The sequence below is a fragment of the Hirundo rustica genome, chromosome 8 (assembly GCF_015227805.2).
Source record: "Hirundo rustica isolate bHirRus1 chromosome 8, bHirRus1.pri.v3, whole genome shotgun sequence".
In the NCBI taxonomy this organism is placed as follows: Eukaryota; Metazoa; Chordata; class Aves; order Passeriformes; family Hirundinidae; genus Hirundo; species Hirundo rustica.
Window position 1 is genome coordinate 30,715,903 of NC_053457.1, and position 24,731 is coordinate 30,740,633.

General features: G+C 46.8%; 1 protein-coding gene across 1 annotated transcript; it reads left to right on the forward strand.

The window, feature by feature from the left end:
- The first annotated feature begins 872 nt into the window (after positions 1-872).
- BAG3 (BAG cochaperone 3) lies at positions 873-17,566 on the forward strand. Its single transcript, XM_040071589.1, has 4 exons — positions 873-1,054; positions 12,265-12,612; positions 14,277-14,657; positions 16,256-17,566. The coding sequence occupies exons 1-4, from the start codon at positions 884-886 to the stop codon at positions 17,027-17,029; spliced, it is 1,674 nt and encodes a 557-aa protein (XP_039927523.1). The 5' UTR covers positions 873-883; the 3' UTR covers positions 17,030-17,566.
- The last annotated feature ends 7,165 nt before the right edge of the window (positions 17,567-24,731 follow it).

The following is a 24,731-nucleotide window of genomic DNA, read 5'->3' on the forward strand; positions in this document are numbered from 1 at the left end:
AGCAAATAGCTCTGCAGAAGGTAACTTCTGCATTTGAGGGACACTGGGCATTCACTCTTCTACTTAGAGTAACTATCTACAGGCATCTGTGGCCGCTCCTGTGACTGTCAGATGACTACAAGTGGTGTAATTGTGAGGCACAGTTACCTCGAACCAAAGCCACCGAGTGTCTGACGTGCTGATAGAGCACCCATGGGAAAGCCACCGTGTTAAACCTCACAGACACTCTCTTTGCCTTCAGGTGCATTTCTAAGTGAAACCGAGGACCGCGACACGCATTTGCAAAGCGCTGAGAAAGTTCGAGCCAGTTGAATCTGAAGAACAACGCCTGCCCACACCCTCGTTCGAGAAGTATTACTTTTTGTTGTTTATCAGCCACAATAACCTGGAATTATCGGTCACGGGGCAGGGCGATTTGGGGAGGAGCTTTGCTCTTTGGCTCGCCGCACGGGCAGTGGGTCGTGCCGGAGCGCCGGAGGGCTGCGGGCTCCCCGAGGACGGGCTGGGGTGCGCGGCAGGGACCGGCCGGAGCAGGAGGGCAGCTCCGCCCGGTGCCTTCACCCCGCGCTGCCCGCGGCGAGCAGCCCTGCCCTGCCCGCGCACGGAGCCGTCCTGCGCCGAGCCCGCGGCTCCCGGGGCGTTCCCAGCGAGCCCTTCCCGGTACCCCGGGGTTCTACCGAACCGCGCTGGACACGGCCAGAAGTTTCCAGCCGGCGGCTCCTTCGCCGTCCCCCGCCCTCCTCCTCCTCCGCGTCCCGCCCCTGGTCCCTCCCCCGCCACCGCCCCCCGCGCCGCCGTTTCCAGACAGTTCCAGCCCCGCGCCCCCGCCCCCGGCCCGCGGCGGATAAAGCGGCCGGCGCGGCCCCCCCGGCCCTGCCCCGCCATGAGCGCCGCCGCGCAGACCTCGCCGCCGCCTCAGATGGAGGGCAGCGCCGAGCCGCTGCCCCCCGGCTGGGAGATCAAGATCGACCCGCAGACCGGCTGGCCCTTCTTCGTGGATCACAACAGCCGCACCACGACCTGGAGCGACCCGCGCCTGCGGGCAGCGCCGCAGGTAGGGCGGGCGGCGGTGGCCGGGCCGGGTGTCCCGGCGGGGCGAGGGGGGTCGGGGGGCCGCGCTCCCCCCGCGCGTGGCGATGCGGTGAGGGCAGGAGCTGCCTTTTGTCTCTGACGCACTGCAGTCCCTTTTTTGTGCATTCAACCATTTGATACCTCGGCCCTGTAATGTTTATTTAAAGTTGGTGAAGTCCGCCCGGCCTGCCGGGGGAGAGGTGAACCTGATTTATTTTTCGGCTGTGAACTGCCCGGACGTCGGATGCCTTGAGAAAAGGAAAGATCCGGCTCGGACTCCGACTTCTCTTTTCTTTCGCCGTTTTCTTTTTCCGTGGTCCCAAACTCTGCCGGCAAGCTGCCGCTCCGGTTTTGTTCCGAAGCGCGCTCGGGGAAAAGCCGCATCTCAGTCCAAATATGTCCATGGAAGGAGAGGCGCGGAGGGGAGAGCGGCCGGGGTGCAGCCGGGGCCCTGAGGAATGGCCCTTTCGGGTCAGGGTCTCCGGCTTTTGGCGCACGCAGCCCGTTCCTTGAGGGAACAAACGCGGCCCTCTGACCCGACAGCGCGGCGGCTGCGGGCAGAAAGTGCTGGAAACTTGAGCCGAGTCGGAGTCGCCTGGTGGGAAAGCCATTCCCCCGGCGTCTCGGCGCGCTTCTCTGCGCTTCTCATCGCGTAACCGCGGGCACGCCGGGCTGCCCGGCTCCCGGAGAGTGCCTCCCGGCCAGGGGCTCGGGCACGTCCCGGGCGCGGAGATCCCGGGGCTGGACTGGAGCCCGGGGCCGGAGGCCGCCAGGGAGGGGCCGCGCCGGGGAGCAGCGACTGCTGCGGGGCGGGGACGGGGCTGGAGAGCGCTGAGGGACGGGGGACGGCGGGCTCGGGGCTGCGGGAGCCCTGGGGAGCTGAGGGGCGAGGCCGGGGGACAGCGGGGTCGGGGCTGCGGGAGCCATGGAGAGCTGAGGGGCGAGGCCGGGGGACAGCGGGGTCGGGGCTGCGGGAGCCCTGGGGAGCTGAGGGGCGAGGCCGGGGGACAGCGGGGTCGGGGCTGCGGGAGCCCTGGGGAGCTAAGGGACAGCAGGGTCGGGTTTGCGGGAGCCCTGGGAAACTGAGGGACGGAGCCGGGGGAGCCCCGGGGAGCTGAGGGACAGCAGGGTCGGGGCCGCGCAGCAGCGGGGAAGGAGCCGCTGGTTGCGGGGTGCGGCTGCGCCGGACCTCTCTTGGAAGTTTTTTCTGCCCTTGCCAACGTGAGGAGAGAGGCGCTAAAGAAGTGTTAATTATTTTATGAACTTACCGTTTCTTAAAATAGTAATTGCCCGGTTTGCGAGCGCAGACCGTGACTGAAAGCTCGGTGTGAGAGCAGCTGGCTGTGGAAAGGAAGGGACGTGCTTCTCTGTCACAAATTAACCCCCTTTGCAGCTCTTTAAGTGCTAGTTCGTTTGATCTGTAAATAAATTCTAGTAATAAAATGTAGAGGTCTTAGAAAAATGTGATTTGATAATAAGAGTATTGAGACTAGCATAGGAAAAAAGTGTTTTCTCTCCTTTTTGGAAGCACCTGCTGACACTGGTGGTTATGGTAGTAAAAATAAAAATAGTGTGGTTTTTATAACCATAGAATGTACTTGAGAAGAAAAGTGTGCTGTTTACCCAAAGGCTTTTGTTCCAGGAATACCACTTGAAACTAACCCATTTAACAGAGCAGTCAGAGTCAAGCTGCTTTCAATAATTGTGTGAAGAGAGTTGGAAGCTGTCTGATGGATCAGCCCTCTGCTCGAGTGGGTGCCTGAAACAAAACAAATTTTCACCCCAATCTTGTGTGAAATCTGTGGTGATGAGAAGTGCCTCTGTGCCTCTTCTGCCAGCTGCGAGGGATGTCACAGGTACAAAAAGCTGCTTTTGAACAGCTTTTGTGGAATACGCTCTTTTCCAAACAGGAAAATCTGTTATTCCTGGCTGTGAGCAGAAATGTTTGCTTTGGGTTTGGAGACAGAGAAATGCCTCTAGAGATGAACTGTTGATTCTTGGGAATTCCTATCTGAAAAACGTCCTTCTTTTTAAAAAAAAAAAGTTCATAGTGGTAGAAGTTGTGTGTAACTGCTCTCACAGAGCCATTTATCAGAGCCTTGAGTTAAACGTGTCTGCTGGAATTTGTGGACAGCTGCTGAAATCATCAGTTTTTTGAGTACCATGGTATTTCACAAGGACAGGACACTAGTTAGCAAAAGAATCTTAGAATCAGGCCCAAGGAAAAGATGTCTTTTCCTAAATATTCTCTTAGCTAGGCAATGCCAAGGAAGGCAAATTACCCATTGACATTGAATTTCAAATCCAGCAAGGATTTTTGAAGACACCAGACTTCTGTTAAGCCCTAAACAGGTAGGAAGGACATAACCACAAATGAAAGCAAAAAAAGAGATTTGATGGGGAGAGCTTTGTGATTGCCTTCATTCTCAGCCGAGTTTAAATGAGGACTTGGGGCTTTTAGAAGTGAGAATCACAAGAGCTGACTGCATGTTTCAGACTTCATGCTCCTTTTCAAGGATGATTATACAAAGATCAAGCTGGTGCTGACTCCATCACTGCATTGCTTTCACTGAAATCTGACAGTGAAATTAATAAATTTTTTACCAACCTTGAGGTGGTCTTGCACTATATCCACCAATATTCTGTCTGTGAGTGTTTGTTCCCTTTCTGAAGAGATTAGGCAATGAAATGAGATGTTACACTGTAAAGTGGACAATGACTGGAGCGCAGATCTAGGGCTGACTGAGATATTCTAGCTAGGTAAGAATGTAGCTGAGGCAGTGTCATAATAAAATCCTGTTGTTCCCAAGTGCCTGATCTTGGTCTTCTCACTTACCCTAGGCTTAACATCAGTGTAGCCATGCTGACTGCAGTAATCTGTGCCAGATTCATAATCAGGTAAAAGTTGAAGTGGCTCTTCTGAAATTTTAACCCATAGCAAAGCCATTTTAAAGCAACGAAATCAGATCTTGATTTTGCATTTAGCTCTATATTTTAGGTGCATTTATGAATTCAGATGGCTCTCTGTTATTTCCTCATTCCGTCTGGCCTTCTTTATTTTTTACCCACATGAAGGATGAGTGTTCTTCTGTGTGTTTGTTTCTGTTACATGTAAGAAATCACTGCAGCATAAGGAAGAGGAAAAAAAAATCTCATGTTGTTTCAGTGAGAAATTAGGAATGACTTTGCAAATGACAGAAAACATTTATTAATGAAGCTTCTTGGTAGACTAATGATTTTCTTTCAAGGATCTGATTAGTTAAGAGTAAGACATTTAAACAGTAAGGTGCAATCAATACTGTGAAGACATATGCATCTAGTAAAAAATGTGTTTACTAGCAGTGTCACTCTTCCTTTTTTTTTTTTTGATAGAATTACTCATTTCCCATGCTTATTTGATGTAGTTATTTTCTGTGCTAACTTGAAGTATCACACCTCTGCATACTTCCTGCCAGATTGTCTTATGACATTAAATTGTTGACTTGGTGTTCCCCAAAGTGTTGATAAAAATAGATTGCATTTAAAGAAGAAAACAAAGAGGATTCGTGTAGGTATTTATCGATGCCCCTTCTATGTGTTGTTTCCACATGCAGTAACCCCCCTGGGAAATAATGCAGCCAAAAATAAACCAAAGGAATTGACTGTGCTGAGCTTCACTAGCGGATATTGAAGTGATCAATAGCTCACTGGTGCCTTGGGTTTGAGATAAGAGCTGCAGCAGCCAGGCACGAGTCAGGGAGCAGCCATAAAAATGATCTATGCTAAGTATTGGCTGCAGCAATGACTGCACAGGCCTGAACAAAGGAAGAAGAAGCTATCTCACCCTGCTGCTGATGCTTTGTTGGGGAACAACTGACTACACCTAAGTTTCCATCCTCTCCCTTCATGGCTGTTGCGTCTCTTTTCTCTCCGCTTCCCCAAATAAGTCTGAAGTCACTCAATTCGCATCTCTTTAGCAGTGGGCTTATTTTTGAGCACTGACTTCTCATGGTCAAGTTGACTGAAAAAATCCTTGGTAGACCAAATTAGAAATTGCACTGAGAGGTCAGAACAGCCTCTCTGAAGCTGTACCTCTCGCAGTGGTTCTCCTCAGGGGAAGGGAATGTGAGGTCAGCTTAGTAACAATTAAGGTCTCTTCCACCTGCAGTGTTTTTACATTCCTGATGCTGAAGTGCATTCTGTCAGGCTAATGAGTTAGTTACTGGATTAAAAAAAATATTGCACAGAAAAGGCTTAATAGGTAGGAGTGGTAAAATTATCAGTAGGGGATTTTTTTTGGAGGGTTATGTCCTGGCTTTGCCCAGATCCCCTGCAGCTGCTTGGTGTAGTTATTTAAAGTCCTCCCTGACAGAACATGGTGAGCAGGGAGTTAACTTATGGACATACCAATTAACCTGAAAACAAGAGGTGGCTCTAATCAGGAACACGAAGAAATGATACTGGACATAATGCAAGAGGAAAAGCAGAGTGTTGCAGGGTTCTGTGTGACTCCTGGCACCGTGTGCCTCTTACCTAAAGGACAAAGGAAGAACACTTGTGCCAGGTGGCAGCATTCTTACCTGGGAACTGTATTTTTAACACTTGTATGCACAGGCAGAACTTTTCCGTGACTACGTGGCAAAAATAGAGTTGTTCCCACTTGAACCATGATAAGGCAGGTAACAATCCAATATGCTTTGGGGTGTGCAGACGGTATCACTCTCTAGGTAAGCTGTGGTCTCTCTTCATGCCAAGGTAAATGTAAATTAGAAGAAATGGCTTGTTCACACAGATCACATTACTTAATTACAGGCAAAAAAGAAAAATGCTGTGTCTTAAATATGTTGCAGAAGCTGTTGGTTTGATTATTTTTATTTTTCCTTCTTGGTTTTACAGACAGGAAAATCAGGCATGGTGTGGGGAAGAGACTTGTCTGACATCACCCAGGTAGCACAAAAGTGTGTTTTTTATGGCTGATGGCAAAGCCTTATAATTAATAAATGGAGTGCCATGTAGCAAGTGCTTTTATAGTGTTGGAAAATTGCTCTTCAAGGAAGTGAAGTCAGAAAACTGCTGTGTAGAAAATGAAATTTTAGATGAAAATGTTGAGCATGACTATAAACTGAAATTCACAGCCCACTCTTCACTATCTGCTTATTCTCCTATTTTTTTTTAATGCGGCATTGTTTTGGTAATTTTTGAGGCTTGTGCTTTCTGATATATTTCAGATTCCTGGGTTATAACTAATAGGAAAGCAACAGTTTGACCACCTGCTTCTTAGGTAATGAGGCAGTGAACAGAAATAACTGAATAAGGTGTCATTCTCATCACCCTTGGCAAGGATATTTGTTAGCGCTCTAGAGGGCTTTTTTCCACCTCCATCCACTAAAGCTGCTCTCCAAGAGCACTCTGCTCCTTGGAGCAGTCATTGTTTCTTTCTCAGACATGTTCAGCTTGGCCCATCAGGTTCTTTCAGTGCCAACTTCCACTCATGGGCACACAGGGCAGGTGTTGTCATGTCTGCGCCAAGGCATTTCAGCTTAAGAAAGAATCCTCCTAGTGATTAAAAGAGGACAGGTTTTGTTCCTGGAACAAGATTGATCTGCAAGATTAGCCAACATATTTGCTCCAGTGAGGCTTTCTGTTTTGAGAAGCTTAGGATTAGCTTTCTCCTTCAGTTTTTAATAGTGTTTATTTATTTCTAATGGCATCGGTTAGAGCGAATGTTAATGTAATACTTGTATAATACAACTCGATAATTACAAGAGAGAACAAAAGGCCTGTTTGCCTACACATGTGTACGTTGGGAAATAAAACTCAGCATTCAGCAAGTAGAACATCAAAAGCAGCTTGGCCTGTAATTGGGTTACATGATGCGACTGACACGAAGTTCTACTGAGACAGCTCATGCAACTAAGCTTATTCATGGTTTCCTTCAGTCATTAGCTAATGATATCTTGCTCAAATGCCTATGTGCTCAGTCTGTATATTTAAGCACGAATTGTGAGTAAAAGGGTGAGAATGCAAATGTCTGCAGCAGCTGAGGCAGGGTTGTAAGAACTTTGGAGTCAGCACTGAGAGTAAATCACTGGGTACCTTCCAACTCATGTAGCTCTCTGGGAAGTGTTAGTAAAACCCAGCTCATGCTGATGTTGTGCTATTAATATGTTCAAACACACAGCACTGGTGAGGAACTTATTAGAAATACTTGGGATATCTTGATTTCTATTGGTAGCAAAGGTAGTGTAGTACTTCTGTAGTTTATACAACTGAGAAGGAAAGAAGGTCTGGCCAGAAGTAAAGTATGAATGGATGTGGAATCTAATCCCGATGGTTAAAATTACGCCTTTCTAGGACAAAAATGGTATTTTCTTTAATAAACAGAGTAGTTACTTCTTTCTTAATTCGGATACTAGGTACCACTGGCTTTTTTGGTTATTCATGGCAATTTCTGACAAAATACAGGTTTGAGCAAGTGTGTGAACAAAACTTGGTTGTCATGTCACTCGTTTTGGTGATATTGCTGCATTTGATTGTGAAAGAGCAGAATCATGCTATTCCCTTCCTCCTATATATATAGGATTTGGGTTTGTAGTTATGAAAGGTGTGTTCTAAAGTAAGATTTTGTCAGGTACTGCTATTTTCTCAGTCATTTGTGCAACCAGAGTAATTGTTTGCGTGGTTCTCTATAGCAGTAGCTTACAAGTTCAGAATGACACTGGAGTCAGTCGACCATCTGTTTGCATACAGAAAAGTTGTTTACTCTCTTGGCAGTGTTGGTAAATTTTGTTTTCCCCTTGCTAGATAATATTTACAAAATAGGTGCAATTTAAATACTTGCACTGCTGCTCCACGAGAGCTACAGGGATGCTACATGTGTGAATAATACGTGCTTTAGAGACTGAGTTGACTGTACTGCAAATAACATCAGTACAGGTCAAGAAAAATGCAAGAGTGCAATAGCAGCAGAGGAGATTTTAGACTTCATTCTGTAGACCATTTTAATGTTTGAGGAATGACAAATGTATTATGTAAAGAGTCTCAAAAGGGAGATTCTAATGTGGTACAACTATTCAAATAATTTAACACGAATGCAGGTATTTTGACAAAGTTAATTTGAACAGTAGAGCCGTCTGGAAAACTCTAGTGGTAATTTCCTGGCATCAGCAGTGACTGAATTTGCAGGTTTGTGTTTGAGTCTGGAATAACATTTGAGCAGACTCAGGGCGCATTAGGAATTATCCATTATCCACTCCAGATGGTACAGCTGTACTGGGAATCCTGGTGCAACGTTGTGCTTTTGCTCTTGCCGTTGCTTTTTTTCATTCCATTCATGGCTTCAGCACTCACTTAAAATGGGAGCAAGTTGAAGGATTTTAGTGTCAGTCCTGACAGTGCCCTTCCCACGGGAAGCCGGCAGTAGGATGTAGGGGTATGAAGTGTTTTTTCCAGTTGCACAACTCGTGCTGGCTGCACCTTTATTTATCCTGGTGATGGCCTCACAACAGAAACACTTGTCCCGAGAGGTGTGAGCGCTGTCCCTGCTCCTGAACAGATCTTCAGGCACAGCTCCACTGTCCCTCCTGCAGCTGGGCCAAACCTCATTTGCCTGGATGTGAAGACTTACCTCAGCACCTCCTGAAGTGCTGGATTGGGTTTGAGTTCCTGCTGGTATTTCAGGTTGCCTGAAATGTCGACTGGAACTGTTGTGAAAATTTCTGAGCTGCTCAAGGCATTTGCGTTTTTGTGCTCCCTCCTTTTGAGGGATTCTGTCTCTTCAAGGTAAATTAAGTGTGTGATCACAGCTGGGATTGCTGGTAGTCAGTCCTGGTACTTGCTGAAAATTACTCGATACTCTGCTGCTTGTAGCTACTCTCAGTTTTAAGGAACTTCCTGTTTCCTTAGATGAGGGCAGGAGAAATTTGCTTCAATTTGTTTTAATGCAGAAACCTGAGCTGGGTTCCTGGTTTTTTATACTTAAACCAGGAAGGATAATGGATGAAGACTTGTCATTAATTTTTTGGTAATTTCTCTTTGTGCAGACTGGAGTTAAATGTGAGCTCTGGACTTTTTCCAGGTAGCAGGTTTGTTAATATGACAAGCAAGAACTGTATGTGTTAGAAGGCAAATAAAACAAAAAAATGGCTACTTTTTGTTGTGCTGGCTGTGCTGTGGAATTAAAGCATTAGGAGGGAACCTGTGAATTTCTTTAACGTGGTGTTGAGAGTTTTCCAGAGCTTGATCCCATTCCTCCCCGTTGCCACAGTGTCCCCAGGCACATCGGAGCTTCTCCTGAAGTCTTCCAGAACCTGTTTGCCCAGGCTGGAAACACAGGCTCTCCTGCACAAAACAGAACTGCTTTGGCCAGAAGTTTGGAGACAGGGACACTGGGATCTGCACGCACTCACTGCTGTGTCAGATCCTCGCTGAATACAGACCTGAACCATTGTCAGCATCTCCCTGAACCCAGGGCTTCCTTACTGGTGTCATTCCCCTGTGGTGGGAGTTTTAGAATACCTGGATTATTTCCCAAGTTTGTGACTGTGGGACAGTGGGAAGAAAAGAAACAGGGAAGAAAGAATGTTGAAGATGTGGTCATACAAACTGGCTAATGTAGGCAACTGTTTGTGGAGTTAAGTATTAATTAAGGGTTGAAGGGGACAGTGTAGATCAGGAAGTGCAGTTGTGATGAGAGCACCTTTCCTAAACCTGATCTGTGCCTCAGAGCCACTGATGGTAGGACAAACAAGGACGCTGCATTTGCTCCTTTACCAGGGGCTGTTCCAGTATGACTGCACAGCTGAGGCCTCTGTGGTTAGACCTGACTACAGGGGAAAAAAGCCTGCAACAAAGGACCGGTTTGAAACACTAACTTTCCACAGGAGCAGCACAGGTTGTCTGAAGCTGTAAGAATATGTGAGAAATCGTGGGAGTATAGTCTATTAAAAAAGTGTAGGAAACAACAAAACAAAAACCCCCAAAGAATTGACAGAAGCTTTACTTCGTTTATGAACTGGATGCTTTGAAAAAGCAGTCCAACCTGATTTTTGCTTTGGATTTGGGCTGTCTCTTTTGTATTTCCTAGCAGGGCTTAAGTTGCAGTGGCAGATTTCTCAGATTGCTCAGAAGGTTCAAAACAAGGGCAGCCTCACGGGTCTGAACATGAAGACAAGGGAGGGGAAGCCCGTGGCTGGACTCTTTTGGGGGGGTTCATGGAGAGTGGGGGAGTGGGACACTGTCCATGTTGAATGGTTTATCGTTGTGAATACCTCCAGAGAACTGAGGTCTTACCCCCAAATGGAGCCGTTAAAGACAGTGCAGACTCCAAAACAACTACTCCCTTGGGGCAGTTCTGGATACCCAGGTGCGCAGAGCAGCTTTGCCTGACAGCCTTCTCACGCCAGAGCAGCTGTGGGTGCTGCTGGCCCACCCAGCTCCTAAACCCTTCCCAGCAGCCACCCTTCCCGCAGAGCCGCTGGAAGTGAGGGAATCTCCTTTTTATAGCGGTGGGAGCCGTGGCTGTAGGTGGGGTGCCTGCTCGGGTTACCGCTCGGGGACACTGCCGAGCAGCTGGCGCTCGCAGAATGCCCGGAGTCAGCGCAGCACCAAGGTGCTGCTTCCCGCCGGGAACGGCCGGCTCCCCTCCCAGGCCGAGCTCCGGCACGGCCTGGCTCCGGCACAGACTCGCCTCGCTGTCAGCTGAGCACACCTCAGATTTATTTTCCGCCGAATGCGGCTTGCTGATGTAAGGGCGCGTCCCGGGAGAGCTGCGGGGCCGGGGAGCGCTGGTGGAAGGTGAAAGTGTGAGTGCTTTGCTGGCGTGTGGGGCTCTGAAAGCCCCCGGACAGCCTGCGTGCAGCAGAGGAGCGCGCATTCCCGGTAGGGTGAACTCAAAGTGACTCATCCGTGGATCCCGGTGCCGACGTTGGCACGAGATCATCCTTGTTCTGCAGCTGGGAAAGCCAGCTTCAGATGGCTTCTCTCTGCGAACCTTCTAGGCTTGGCTCTCCTCTGTGTTTCTTCTAGAATTCTTCCTTTGTGGAAGATTTTTTTTTTTTTTTTAAGTGAGTGAAAGGAAATGGAACAGTGGGGCTCACACTTTGAACTTGTTCCTTTCTGTGGTTTTTTTTTTTTGGTCTTCATTAGTTTACATAAATAACAGCCTGTGTTCTTTGCAGTTTTACTGCTAAGAGGAATTCTCAGAAATCACTTTTTCAGGTGATACTGTTGTATAGGAAGAACACTGATAATCTGGTTGGTAAAAAAAGTGAATTCCTGATGAATTAGTATGTTAATGTGTACAGGAGCGACATGAAATGTTTTTGCAGCTTAAACACCTCTTTAAAAATAGGATTTCCAGCACTTGCACCATATGTCCCCTTATTAAATTCTCCTCTTACTGAATAATGACATTACCCTCTGAATGACAGAGGTGCCTGTTATATGATCTGACTTAGAGATACATCTGGAACTTGGCCCTCGTGGGGTCTCAAAATAGAATGACCGATGCAGGAAGAACTTACTAGAGGACTTGTGAGGGCTCTTAGTACAAACCACTTCCACCCTTGCCAGAGCTTTGACATTGTCCAGTGAGCGTACTCAGACAACGCAGGGATTTTTAAACCTTTTAAACCTGTTTTCCTGTTTGTTAAGCTGCCTTCCATTTCCCTCTCCCTCAATATATGCTGAACCAGGTCCTCCTTAGCTGGAAGTGTATACATCTTCTGTGTGCAGTGTCAGTATCTCTTCAAATAGCCAGTGGGAAGAAGGGTACCAAAATATATTTGTGCTTCTGTTTGGATTAGTCTTTTTTGCAAGTGCCTTTTCAGATGTAGCACAGATGTGTTCTGAGAGGTGCTGAGGAAATGTCTTTGGTCCATTGGTTCTTGTTTGAATTGGATTAGCTCCCTCTGAAGAAGGTGGGCTGGTGATGCATGATAAAAAATTCCAGGTGGAATTAGGCAGGTATTTCAAAGCACAAGTGGATGCTAGTGAGAAGTGGGGGTGAAAGCCCCACGCATAAGCAGATTTGTTAACTTTCTCCCCTTGCCTGCAGTGCTGGCACCTGCCGTTAGCTGCCCTCCATAGGCCCGAGAGGCTCTGGGCTCCTCACACACAGCTGATGCTGCTTTCGGGGCAGACCTTTGGGGCAGCCCTCTCTTACAGTGTTTACTGCCCCACCGACGAACGCTCTCTGCTGTTTTTCACTTGCAGGAAGGCCAGTCCTCAGCAAATGGCCCGTCTCGCGACAGCCCCAAGCAGCCGGCGGCCCGAGAAGGACACGTGGGCTACCCCAAGCTGCGGGCGGGCTACATCCCCATTCCCGTCATCCACGAGGGCATCGACGGCCGGCAGCAGCACCCCTGCTTCTCCCCGCAGCCGGGGCCGCAGAGGTACAAGGCGGAGGCCGTGCCCGCCCCGGGGCAGGCCCAGCCGCCCCTCAGGGGGGCCTCTGGTGGCCCCGAGTCGCCGGCGAGGGGCCCGGCCGAGGCCGCGGCGGCCGATAAACAATGTGGACAGACACCGGCAGCTGCGGCGGCGCCGGCCACGCACGGACCCGAGGTGAGCGTCGGCGCTGCCGGGTTCTGCTTGCGGCGGGCTCCGCCGAGTTTACGGCCCGAATGTCACACGGGCGGCTCGGCCCTCGGAGAGGCCGACTCGCCACGGGGTTGTGTTTTCCCAGCGCTTCCAGAGTACTGAAAGTGCTCGGTCACGGCAGCATAAATACGTATGGGTTTTTTCCTAGCGTCACCCCCTTCTGTTCTGGAATGATTCTGCAGAGATGAATGCAGAGCCGAGCAGGCCCTGTGGCAGGGGAGGGTTGTTTTAGGGTTTGTACGGGTTCCCCCACAAGTGGAGGGTGAAGATGAGCCTCTTGTGTTCTGCACCATGAGTCAAAGTAGGAGACAAGTGTCCAGCCAGCTAATGACCCAGTGCGCTTCAGAAGACCTTTGCTTCCTAATTGCAAATTTCAGTTGTATGTAATGGCTTTACATACATACAGATTTAGAAGGGAGCTGTAAAGTATTTCTGTCCTTCAGTGGCATGTGAAAATATTTTCAGACTGTGAACTTCTTTGAAAAAAAGCCACCCTGATTGTTTTGTGTTTCAGAAGGTGAGATTTTGGGCCTGCTCTCTGTAGAGAATTAGCAAATCGGTGTTCTTGTAAAATATGGAAATATAAGCCTCATTTTTATTCAAAGTAAGATGAGCAGGAAATTCAGCCTTCACCAAGCTGAAAACATATCAGGTCTGTAATTGAACAGTGGTGGCATCTTCTCTGAAACCCATTTGGAGTTTGAAGAATGTAATTAGAATCCTGTTGGCAGGTTTCTCAGCTGTCTTGACTAACCATGCCTATCCATGGACAGGAAGCTCAGCTTTTCATTCTCCCAGCTCTGTACAGCTTTGCCTTGTCTGCAGAATGGCTTTAGGAATGTGTCTTCTGTGCCACTTACTTGGAGATAAGCAGGGAGGACCTCAGAACTTGCTGTTCCACGCTCAGCATGGGTGCCAAGTGACCACTGCCTGTACTGGGGACCCTGTGCCGCACATCACCAGTGCCATCAGTAGTGCCACTGAGGGGTGCTGTCATGCAAACCATCATTCATTTATTCAAGGTTCCTGCTGTTCCATGGGCAGCTGAGCAGTTAATCAGCACCAAAAGAGAGGTCTTGTTCCCCTTCTTTCCTGTCTTGCATGCTCTCCTCTCACAGCTTCAGTCTGGCCTTTCACAGGAGAGAGGGCAAAGGGGGATTAGCCGTATCTGCATTCCCAAATTAATGGCATGCTCTAAAAAAACCCGACAAAACATACAAAATCTGTGTGGCCAGGATCAGAAGTCAGCGTTGTGTGCTCTTAGGGGTTTGGGTTTGTCTCCAGCACATAATTTGTTTGCTTAGCTTTAGTTTGCCTCAAATTTAACAGGTTTAGACAGGAACAGCCATGCAAAAACAGCAAACATTCTGACTGAGCATCCACTCCCTGCTCATTTCAGGGCTGGGAATGCTGTAGCTCAGGTTCCTGCTTGTTATAATGATGCTCTCACAACTTGTGGTTTGTCTAGTGAGGCTCTTGGCCAAAAATCCAGGGAAATGGAGTCCTTGCGTGCCGGAAACACGAGTTCAGTTTTTATGATGGCTGCCCCCTTTTCTCTTTGGAAATGAAAAGCATTGTGAGCACACGACAGTTAACATTTAATAATGGCCTTTTTGTTTTCGTGGCAGCCTCAACCTCCTGGAGCATCTGACCCTCCAACAGTTTCCCCTCAGACCTCTGGCAGACCCAACGCGGGGAGCCACGCGCTTCCTCGCGGTTATATTCCGATCCCTGTGATCCATGAAAATATGCCACGGCAGCCAGCACAAGCCTACCACCAGGCACAGAAGACCCACTACCCTGCCCAGCAGAGCGAGTTCCAAGCCCACCAGCCGGTGTTCCACAAAATCCAGCCGGAGGAGAGGGAGCCCAAGGCGGCGCGAGCGCAGTCTCCGTTCAGAGTGGCTCAGAGAGGCTCCTCTAGTCGGGAGAGCTCCCCGGCCAGGGTGAGCACCCAGGTGCAGCCCCCAGCTCCCATCCGAGTGCAGACAGTAGTAGACAGACCCCAGGTATGTAGAATGGGGAAGTGATTCACCTGCCAGGGACCTGAGCGTGGCTAGAGCTGCAGAATGAGCTTGTACTAACACATGCATGAAAGCACATAAAGCAATCTCCACTGCTAGATTTAAACAGCCTGGGAGATCCTGAGATAAGCAGCAAGCTGCCTTTCCACCTGTCAGGACTGTGGTGGATCACTGAAACATGATTTAACACACGATTTAATCTTCTCTTGTCAGAGTATAATTTGGTGTAATTACACTGAGGTCACTGATGTTGCATTATGTTTATGAGCAGAAAACCAGGTCTGTGGGATTTGGGACATCTATGTAAATATACTTCACTGATGTCTCAGAACCATTTAGGGGATAGCATCAGATGCAGAAAGTAGTTTTTGCAATGAAGAAAGAGGATAAGCAAATTTCAGAGCTTTTAATTCTTCTGACTTGAAGCATGTTCTTGGTCACGGAACCTGCTGCTCATTGAACATTTTTTTCCATGTTAGAATTCTTACTAAAACCACAATTAAAAGGCTATTGGGAGTTAAACAACTGTGAGTGTGTGGAAGAGGATAGGTACAGAAACAAGCCTTGGTTTCTTTTCTGGAGACTTTTCACATGAAAAATGGCATGAGCAGAATTAGGTTAATAGTTTTGAAAACCCAGGTTGGGACAAAACAAGGAAGACTCAGGATTTAATGGAATACTCTAGGTCAGTGCTAATTTATTTTTGTGGGTGAGAGCTTGCACTCCCTAATCAAAATTTATGTTTAACATGTAAAGCAGCAACAGATTTTTGGTGCAGGCCATTTATGTACTTGTTTTAAAAAAAATACGGATATTTTACTCCAACCATTTTGCTCCAACATTTAAGTCCATGAGAGCTGGATTTAGTATCTTTCAAAATCACTGTTTATGTGCTCAGGCAAAGGGGGAGTCGGGGGGGAAAATGCAGTAAATTTCAGTTTTCTGCTAAGATTTCAAAACTAGGCTCAATTTCAAGAGATTTCTGATTTGATGATTTAAAACTGGAGTAATCCCAAAGACGGTCTCTAATCGCTACAGTGTAATAAGATTGACACAGTAACCTCTGCATGTAAATAGGTTAAAGCTTAAAAATAAGCACTAACCAAAAAAGCAATGTCCTGAAACCAGGAATAGGATGAGAATAGCACAAAATGTGATTAAAACTCTGCAGAGTAGTTGGCTTTTCAAGAATGATGAGCTCTTAATTGGTGAAACAGGATGAAATCCTGACTGTCACAGTCAGCTGCAAGAAATCTCGCTGACTTAAGTTAGGTAAAGGCTTTGCTCAAAGGTCCTGTCTTTTAAACCTGCTGGTGGGGCTGATTTTATTGAGCATGGACAGGATTTGGTGGGTTGAAATGTAATGTTTGGGAGAGGTGATTGGTGGCAATAATAGCTGTTTAGCACAGTGCTGTTTTTCAGTTGAAAACAGTAAAACTCAGTGATGTTCAGGGAAGATTGATCGTCTAGTGTGTGTGAAATTGCACTACTAGAAGTACAGAAAATTAGCTGTTAGATTACTTGTTCTTTAGAGGGAAATAAGGAGCCTTGTGTCTCAACACAAAACTTGCCTTGCTCACCAGGTTTCTCAGCAACAAGTCCCAGCTCAGGAGCCACCAAGACCAGCCCCTCCTCCTGAAATCAAGCCTGACAACAAGGCAGCCCCGCCGCCCGAAACGGAGACACCCTCCACATATATCCCAATTCAGGTCACCCACCAAGAACCAGATCCTAAACTACCACCCCAGAAGCCTCCAGCCATGGCAGAGAAAGCTGATAAAAAGGCTCCTTCCCCAGCTAAGGCTGCTCCCCCCCAGGAAAGGCCTCCTCCCGAAGAAGCGGCGCCACCGAAGACGATGGAATCGGGAGAACCTCAAAAGCATCCTGGTGTTTTGAAAGTGGAAGCAATTCTGGAGAAAGTACAAATGCTTGAGCAGGCAGTCAACTCCTTTGAAGGCAAGAAAACTGACAAAAAGTACTTGATGATTGAAGAGTATTTGACCAAAGAGTTGCTAGCCCTAGACTCAGTGGACCCTGAGGGTCGCGCGGATGTGCGCCAGGCCAGGAGAGATGGTGTAAGGAAGGTCCAGACCATTTTGGAAAAACTTGAACAGAAAGCAGAAGACGTCCCAGAACCTGTTCAAGTTGATGGACTTCAGCCAAACTTGCCAGAGCCTAAGCCACCACAGGAAATCATGGAGATTGAACCTGTGGTAGTCAAGAGCAAGGGAGATACCAGTAATAAAGATGCTAAAGAGGAAACCAAAATGGAAAGACATCAGCCTGAAACTAAGGAAGAAGTGTTTACCAATCTCGCCACCACGACAAACACATCCAATAACCCAACTGAACCGTAGCCACGTGCTGAAATTACAATCTCTCAGACTTTATAACTTAAAGTGTGTTTAAGTGAATTTTAAGTTGCATGCATTTCCGGAGCTCTTTTCAACTGGTTTTAATCAACATAGCAGCTTGGGACACAGTAAACACTTTGTAGGGAAAGGAGGGAGCTAGAGAGAAAGTGATGCATTTATCCTTTATTCTTACACTATGTAAAAGACATGTTTCAAAAATAAACCCTGTACGTTAATTGCTTTTAGATCAGCTGAATGGAAAAGAGAAGTGACTTCAGGGTTAATATTGATGCGTGTTGTTTAAGGTGTATTCTTTTGCAGGTGATTTTTGTAAAATCAGCGGCCTGCATTGTCAGAATACCAGTCCTCCTACAAGTATAGCCACTCTTAACAGTAATGTTTTTACTTTTAATGTTCACAGTTGGGCACTTTAAGTAATGATGGATAGAAAGTGTGTAAGAAACTGTAGGGATATTTATATGTGTGCAGGACTTCAATGCTATATTTTAAGAGGGAAAATAAAATAATATGGAAGCCTAATTTAGTCTTGTCATTTTATAAGCTGAACTGTAGAGGCGGTAATTGGTTTTAAATGCGCTCTTCTGAACACAGAGGTTTGTTGGTGCAGCATTATAGTTGAGGTCTGACAGCTGTTTTCTCATCAAGGCCAAAACATGCCTTTCTCTGTTCATGTCCTCCCTTCTGATGTTGTTGCTGTGTCACATCTATGGTTTGAGAAAGGAATTTGGCTGAGCGCTTCTGCTCCCTCTCCCTGGAAGTCACCATTTGGCATAAATGTTTATAACACTGAGATCTGTGGTTGTCTTACAGAAATTTCCAGATCTGAACCTCTTCTGCAAAGTCATTATTCTTTTATTAACAATTACGGAGTTTTGTATGCAGAAGTACACTTTTCTGTATTTAGAAATACATTTTGTATTCATAAAGTCAGTCAGATTCCTCTCACTTTGTGAACAGTTCTAAGCAATGCTTTGTTCAAAGACATTAGCAATTTGCACTTAAGCAAGGGCGATAAACCGTTTTTCAGCTACATCCATGTGAAATGAAAGCAGCAGGGTCAGTGCAGGGGAGGAAGGGGTCCTAACTAAATTCCAGAAGTTACACTTGACTTGGTAGTTTTACAAATGCAAATTTTCTTTTACCTGATAGCATGTTTGCAGCACGGAACCCCAAATTTATGAATACCAGGACATATCTGCCCAAGGCAATTGGTCACTTACTGAGCTACATTTAGAATCATGAGAGTGGATTTGAAATAAGGTTTAAACCCATCTGAAAATCTCTTCTTTTAAGAAAAGAGGCAGGTTGAGAGTGGTCATTGAGAACTGTCACTCTTTATTTTAAAGTAACAATATAGCAGGTTAATGATAATGTGATATGTATAGCATTTGGACTCTGAACTGTGTGCTTGGTTGTAGGTAGAAGGTTGATGCTTCTTTTAGTTTCATTTTCATAGTCACCAGCGCCGTGTGAGAATACACAATGTCTTGTAACCTTTTGGCTGCTCCAGCTTTGGGAGCAGCGTTTGAGGCATTCTAGAAAGAGGAGGTGTGAAAGTTCAGCTGCCTGCATAATTCCTGCATGAACTCACTTCAGTGGCACATTGCTCGTGCAGGGTCACATTTCAGCTGAGGGCACATGTCTGACATCATGTAACAAAAATACTTAAATTGAGGAAAATCAGCTGTGCATTTCTAGAACCATGCTCTCTAAGCAAAGACTGTGGGAGGTATAAGGCCCTATCTCTTAATGGTTTCTCTTAGTAGACCACTAAAATAATCCAGATCAAAACCACCTTGTTAACTGAGGTGGCACAGTGCAAATTAGGATTACAGTCTTAAAACTGTAGTATTTACAGGAAGTTAAACGTGTGCTAGGTTTTTAATACATGTCATCTGCTGCTAATGGAGCCTGATTCATGTTACACTCTTCAGTGTTGGTCAGAGTAGGTGGAGTCAAATTCAGTTACGACTGATGGGGTTCTTTTGAGAAGCAAAGCTGGAGGTAGAGCTGCACTCTGCCAAGTGCTGCTTGAGAAGCTGATTCTTAAAGTCGGTGCTACTACTGCAGAATAAGGTACAACTCAAAACAAAGTGAGGTTTCATGATGTGGCCTAATAAGGGAAAGTACATTTGGCTGCCCTGGAGCTGCCTAGCTGGAGACTGGTGCTCTGAGTCATAGTCTCTCTTTGTTTCCTCTGTTGCTCAAGACTAAACTGCGCCCAGTCCAGCTTATATGTCTGGACACATCAGCATAGCTACAAATCCTGCATATGGGCTGGGGAGAGGGAGTGGCCAAGGAGGAAGCAGCTGAAGATTCCCACCCATTCCCTGTGAGCTCCTGACCTACTCTGCAGAGCCTGCGTGCTGCCTTGAGTTGGTACCAGTGATGTGTGGGCTGGCAGAGGAGGGGAAGGGGATCCCTCTGCTTCCCTTTCTGCAGGATGGTGCTACCTGCTCTGTGCTTTGACCCTGGGTAGTAACTGGAAACTTGGGTTTGAAACACAGCTAGAAAGTAATTAGGAGTTTAAAGCCATAAGAATTATGTTACATTACTTCTCAAATACAGCCGTGCACAACAAACAGCAGCTGTGCTGTTGAATGCAAGGTTTTCAAATGCACAGTGCATTTGCAGTAGCCATTTCAAAAAATTGAATAAATGTCAAGCAATGCAATTTATTCAAAAGCAAACGATCGCCTGTCAGTGAAAGGCATTGCTTCAGCTCATTTGAAAGTGGCAGGAGGGATCTGAAAAGCCTGTACCCAGAACCACAGTAAAAGCTTAGGCTATTTTCTGATTGCACTATCTTGTCCAGCCAGTGCTATTTTAAATGCCAGTAGTGGCCTGTTCTCTATATTTAAACCCTCACAGCAGCAAGGCATTGTGTTTCCTGTAAATATGGCATTTTGACTATTTATTTACAGACTGTCACACCACACCACGCCCTGAGGAAGGGGCAGCAGTTACCTTGCCCCCAGGGGCGGGGTGAGACAGGCCTGGTGTCCGAGTTCTCTCCAGAGGGAGGGACAAACCCTTTATCTGGGATATGTTTTGCTTTCAGCGTTACGTTGGCTCAGCTGTGTTTGCAGGCAAGGTGTGGAAGGAGAGGGGTACAAATCACACTCCACCCAGGAGGCAGGAAAGCAGCACAGCAGTTTGTAGAAGCAGGTTCTGCCCCTGCACCTCAGGTCAAGGTAAGTCAAGGAAAGCCCTGATCGTGTCCTCGGTGAAGGTATCTCTTTTAAAAATAATTATAAGTAAAAAATAGCTTCTGGTGGCTGGCACACAGCTGCTGAAGAGGACAAAACTCAGTCAAGCTGTGCTTATGAGAAGGTTTTAATTTGCTACGTTTTCAGTCTCCCTCCTTAAATGTGCATGTATTGAGCTTTTTAAATACTGAGGTAACCAAATATGAAGGCACAATATTGTGAAATTAAATAAGATGTACATGAGCATGGGGGAAAAATGGCTTAGGCTGAAGGTCTAGTAATAGGCAATAATTTCTGTGCTTTTGGTCCTGTTGTGTCCAAGAAATAAAATGCAAATGTCCTAGAAACAAATCTTAGTGCTGTAAAAGTCGAATACCATGAAATTTGGGGTTTATTACAAAAGCCAGCAGTAAAACAGTTTTTCTGACAGAAGCAAATCCAGCCCTTCTAGGCCACTTGGGTAAATTAGGCCTTCAGGAAAAACTAATCTGAGCTCAGCACTTGCTGTGGAATAGAGATTGAAGCCAGAAGTTAACCATACAAAATACCATTTCCTGGAGCCTTAGTGTAAATATTAAAACTCCAAAGCCAAACTTCTCTGGGTAGATACAGTACTGCAGTTAATGAAATATGAGCACAATCATTTTAGCATTTAACAAACTGGTTTTATTGGCACTTTCACCTATTTATGTGCAATGGTACAGGAGAGCCGAATGAACAAGCGTGTTTAAACTATTTTTTTCTCAAGATAAATCATTTGCTTAAAGATAAATGGGTGACACTGAGGTACACTGTCCTGGTTGCACGAAGAAAAAGCCTTTAAGACTGGATAATTTGGGTTCCTGAGCTCTGCCCAAAGAACACATCCATAGGATTGTGCATGGGATCAGTCCCTGTGCCAGTGAGCAGCTCAGGGACCGTGGATGGTCTGTAACACTAGAGACCAATGTAATTGAATGCCAGCCCCTGTAACCCAGAGCAAGAGTTATTTTAGGATGGGCAAGAGGCTGGTTACAAAGCAGGGGAACACACCAGTTCTCAGTCAAACACCTTTCCAGGATCTATAAATAAGGAGCTTTAAAGAATAAAGAGGCTGGTTCAGTCGTTCCTGCTGGAATTTGCACTGCAGAAGCTGGAAATCTGCAGGAAAGGAAGGAACAGGTCCAGGCAGCCTTTAGCTTCCGTATGTCCCTGCACAGCAAATTGCAGGGCAAGTAGAAGTGGAGGATCTTACACTAAATTTCTGACTGTAAGAAGAAAAGCGCACTTGCCACACATATTTCAGAAAATAATTCCAAAGGGCATTGATCTGTAAGGACACACTTCATGTTTCAGAATTCAAAATGTAATCTGGAGTTCTTCATCCCTGGTTCTTTACACTTGACATGCATTCAAGGACTGTGCAATGTTCTCTGACGTGTTCCACAACAAACACAGAAATCACTGGTAGGGTTTGCACTAAAGGATAACGTTGTTGGAAGTCTTGGTAAAAAGGCTGGAGATGGATCAGAGATGAAAATAATTAACTCCTTCTAATGAAATATGGTGCCTATGTTAGGAATGAAGCGAACAGGCAAGAAAATGTAACAAACTTTGAAATACTATTGCTTTATATCTGCTGAGTGGATAGATGATCTGTCTGCTATCCATCTGACAAATAAATTTTTAAAAATGGGGTATTACATGAGTTTTAAAAGAGTAAAAGAAATGCACTGGATTTAGCAGCAAAGGGGTTATAGAACTTAGCCTGGAACTTAGAACTTTTTACTGCATTTCTATAGCTCCTGACAGTGAACAGATGAGATTTGCAAAATTATCCACATGGGTTACTTGAAGCCCTGATTTATTGCTTTTCATAATTTCGTGAACTTTGAGTTCTCATCCACTTCTGTCTTGTCAGGAAAGCTCCATTTGCAGAATGAGCTGTGTCTGGAATAATTCCCTTGCGTGTTTCCCGCAGGGTTGGCAGGCAGATAATGTGGTTTTTTTTCTGCAGCCCATACTGATCTGTGGCAAGGAATAGGAGTTGCCAGCGCTCTGTCTTGCCACTCCAAGTGCACAGCTCAGATTGTAAAATCTGTCGGTAAGAAGCATAATGTTTACCCCAATGCAAGCTTTCCTAATTTATTTAAATCGAAATTTAAAGGAAAAGGAAGGAAGGAAAACCTAAAGCAGTTTTGCCCAGCAGCCACACATACAGCAATTTTTACTTCCAAAGGACTGGTAAAATATTAACACATGTCCCTAGTTGGGCATTTCAGTAGGTGTTAGTGAGTACTTGGTCCCCAAGACCTTCCCTCGTGTCACCATTGATGATGAGCTCCTGTCTCACCTCCATTCCTGCTCTCCCCAGCTGCATTTCCAACAACCATGACATATTTCTTTCCCTTGGCCTATTACCACTTAGAAAAAAAAAGAGCAAGATAGAGCATGTGAAAATTTATCTCAAAAATTTAGAGAGTTTGGTCAAAAAAGTACTGGGAATTCAATTCTAACCTCTCTCATCAATTAAAGGTGGTCTTGACCCTGAGCCAATAAACTCAAATGTTTATCAAAGTTTCTGCATGACTGCATACCCGGTATAAAGCCAGCTCTTAAGATGGAACATGCCTGGAAGCATGAAAACATGGGTCAAGGTAACTGTAAATAATCCAAATGGGGCTTCTCTCCACCCAAAAGAGCAAAATCATACCATTTACTTTAAAACTGGAAATTTTCACTATGGCAGATGTGAACATCAGCTGGTGCTGAAAGTGCACTGAAGCACCTCTGAATTTTAAATGGCCTTATTTGTTTCATTTAGATCTTAAGAATGTTAACTAGCACCTTGGCAAAAATTAAATCTTCCACATCAGAGGCATCTTTTCATTCTGAAGTGTTGTTACTTCAATATACTACTCCGTGACAAATAAAAGTATCAGGGCTGAAGTTTGGCTGTATGGATATATTAGATTACACTGAATAAAGGATATAAGGTAGGGTTGGATAACAATATCATAAACAAATACTGCTGCCTAGAAACAGCAGGCATAGACACATTAAAATATTTAAGGTACCTTTAATATTAACTACCTAGCAACAAGTCCCTGATTACTTCAAGGAAAATAGGCACTACTGGAGAAGGCAGGAATCATAGCAATTATTATTATTATTGTTATACCTTTTTTCCCCCCTTCAGTAACATTTAGACGCATAACTCTTGTTATATAACACACAATTACCTGCGTAGGGAATCCCTGCCTTAAATAGTTGGTGCTTGACTACGCTAAGAGCCAGACGTGGTTGTGAAATTAGGGGCCGTGGATTCGACAGAGCTGAGGAACAGCATCGCCGAGCCCTGGCTCCTGGCATCGCTGAGCCCTGGCTCCTGGCATCGCCGAGCCCCGGCTCCTGGCATCGCCGAGCCCCGGCTCCTGGCATCGCGGAGCCCCGGCTCCTGGCATCGCCGAGCCCCGGCTCCTGGCATCGCCGAGCCCTGGCTCCTGGCATCGCCGAGCCCCGGCTCCTGGCATCGCCGAGCCCTGGCTCCTGGCGCACCTCGGATTTGGGGTGCGAGCCCGCAGCGCCTCTGCGCATGGTTTCTAATAATTTCATGTACATCTGCCACAAAAATGGCACAAATTGTTTTTTGCTTGTTGGAAAGAGAAGCCATGGAACAAAGAGATGGAGTTTGAGCTTATCCTGGTGTGGAATTGAGTTGTCTCCTTTGTATCAGAGAGAAGCCAGTAGGGTTTGAAACTTGTACTGCTGATGCCACTGTATGGGTAATCACCACACAAAAGTATCATAAAGAATGAATGGCTGGAGTTAAACCTTCTGGTAAGAGGCACAATGGGTATTTCTTATATTTATTTCTTCCGAATTACCAAGGATTGCTATCGCTGCGCGCTCCCCGTGCCGGATTGCCATCGCTGCGCGCTCCCCGTGCCGGATCGCCATCGCTGCGCGCTCCCTGTGCCGGATTGCCATCGCTGCGCGCTCCCCGTGCCGGATTGCCATCGCTGCGCGCTCCCTGTGCCGGATTGCCATCGCTGCGCGCTCCCCGTGCCGGATTGCCATCGCTGCGCGCTCCCTGTGCCGGATTGCCATCGCTGCGCGCTCCCTGTGCCGGATTGCCATCGCTGCGCGCTCCCCGTGCCGGATTGCCATCGCTGCGCGCTCCCCGTGCCGGATTGCCATCGCTGCGCGCTCCCCGTGCCGGATTGCCATCGCTGCGCGCTCCCCGTGCCGGATTGCCATCGCTGCGCGCTCCCTGTGCCGGATTGCCATCGCTGCGCGCTCCCCGTGCCGGATTGCCATCGCTGCGCGCTCCCTGTGCCGGATTGCCATCGGAGCCGCGGCACGGCGCCGCAGAGGAGCCCGAGGCACCTTCCAGGATGTCCCGGGACGCTGGAGCTGTCCCCTCCCGTGCCTGAGCGTCGCCTGAGTGTCACCGCCGCTGCGCCTTCCGAGAATCTCCTCCGGCGCTGGCAAAG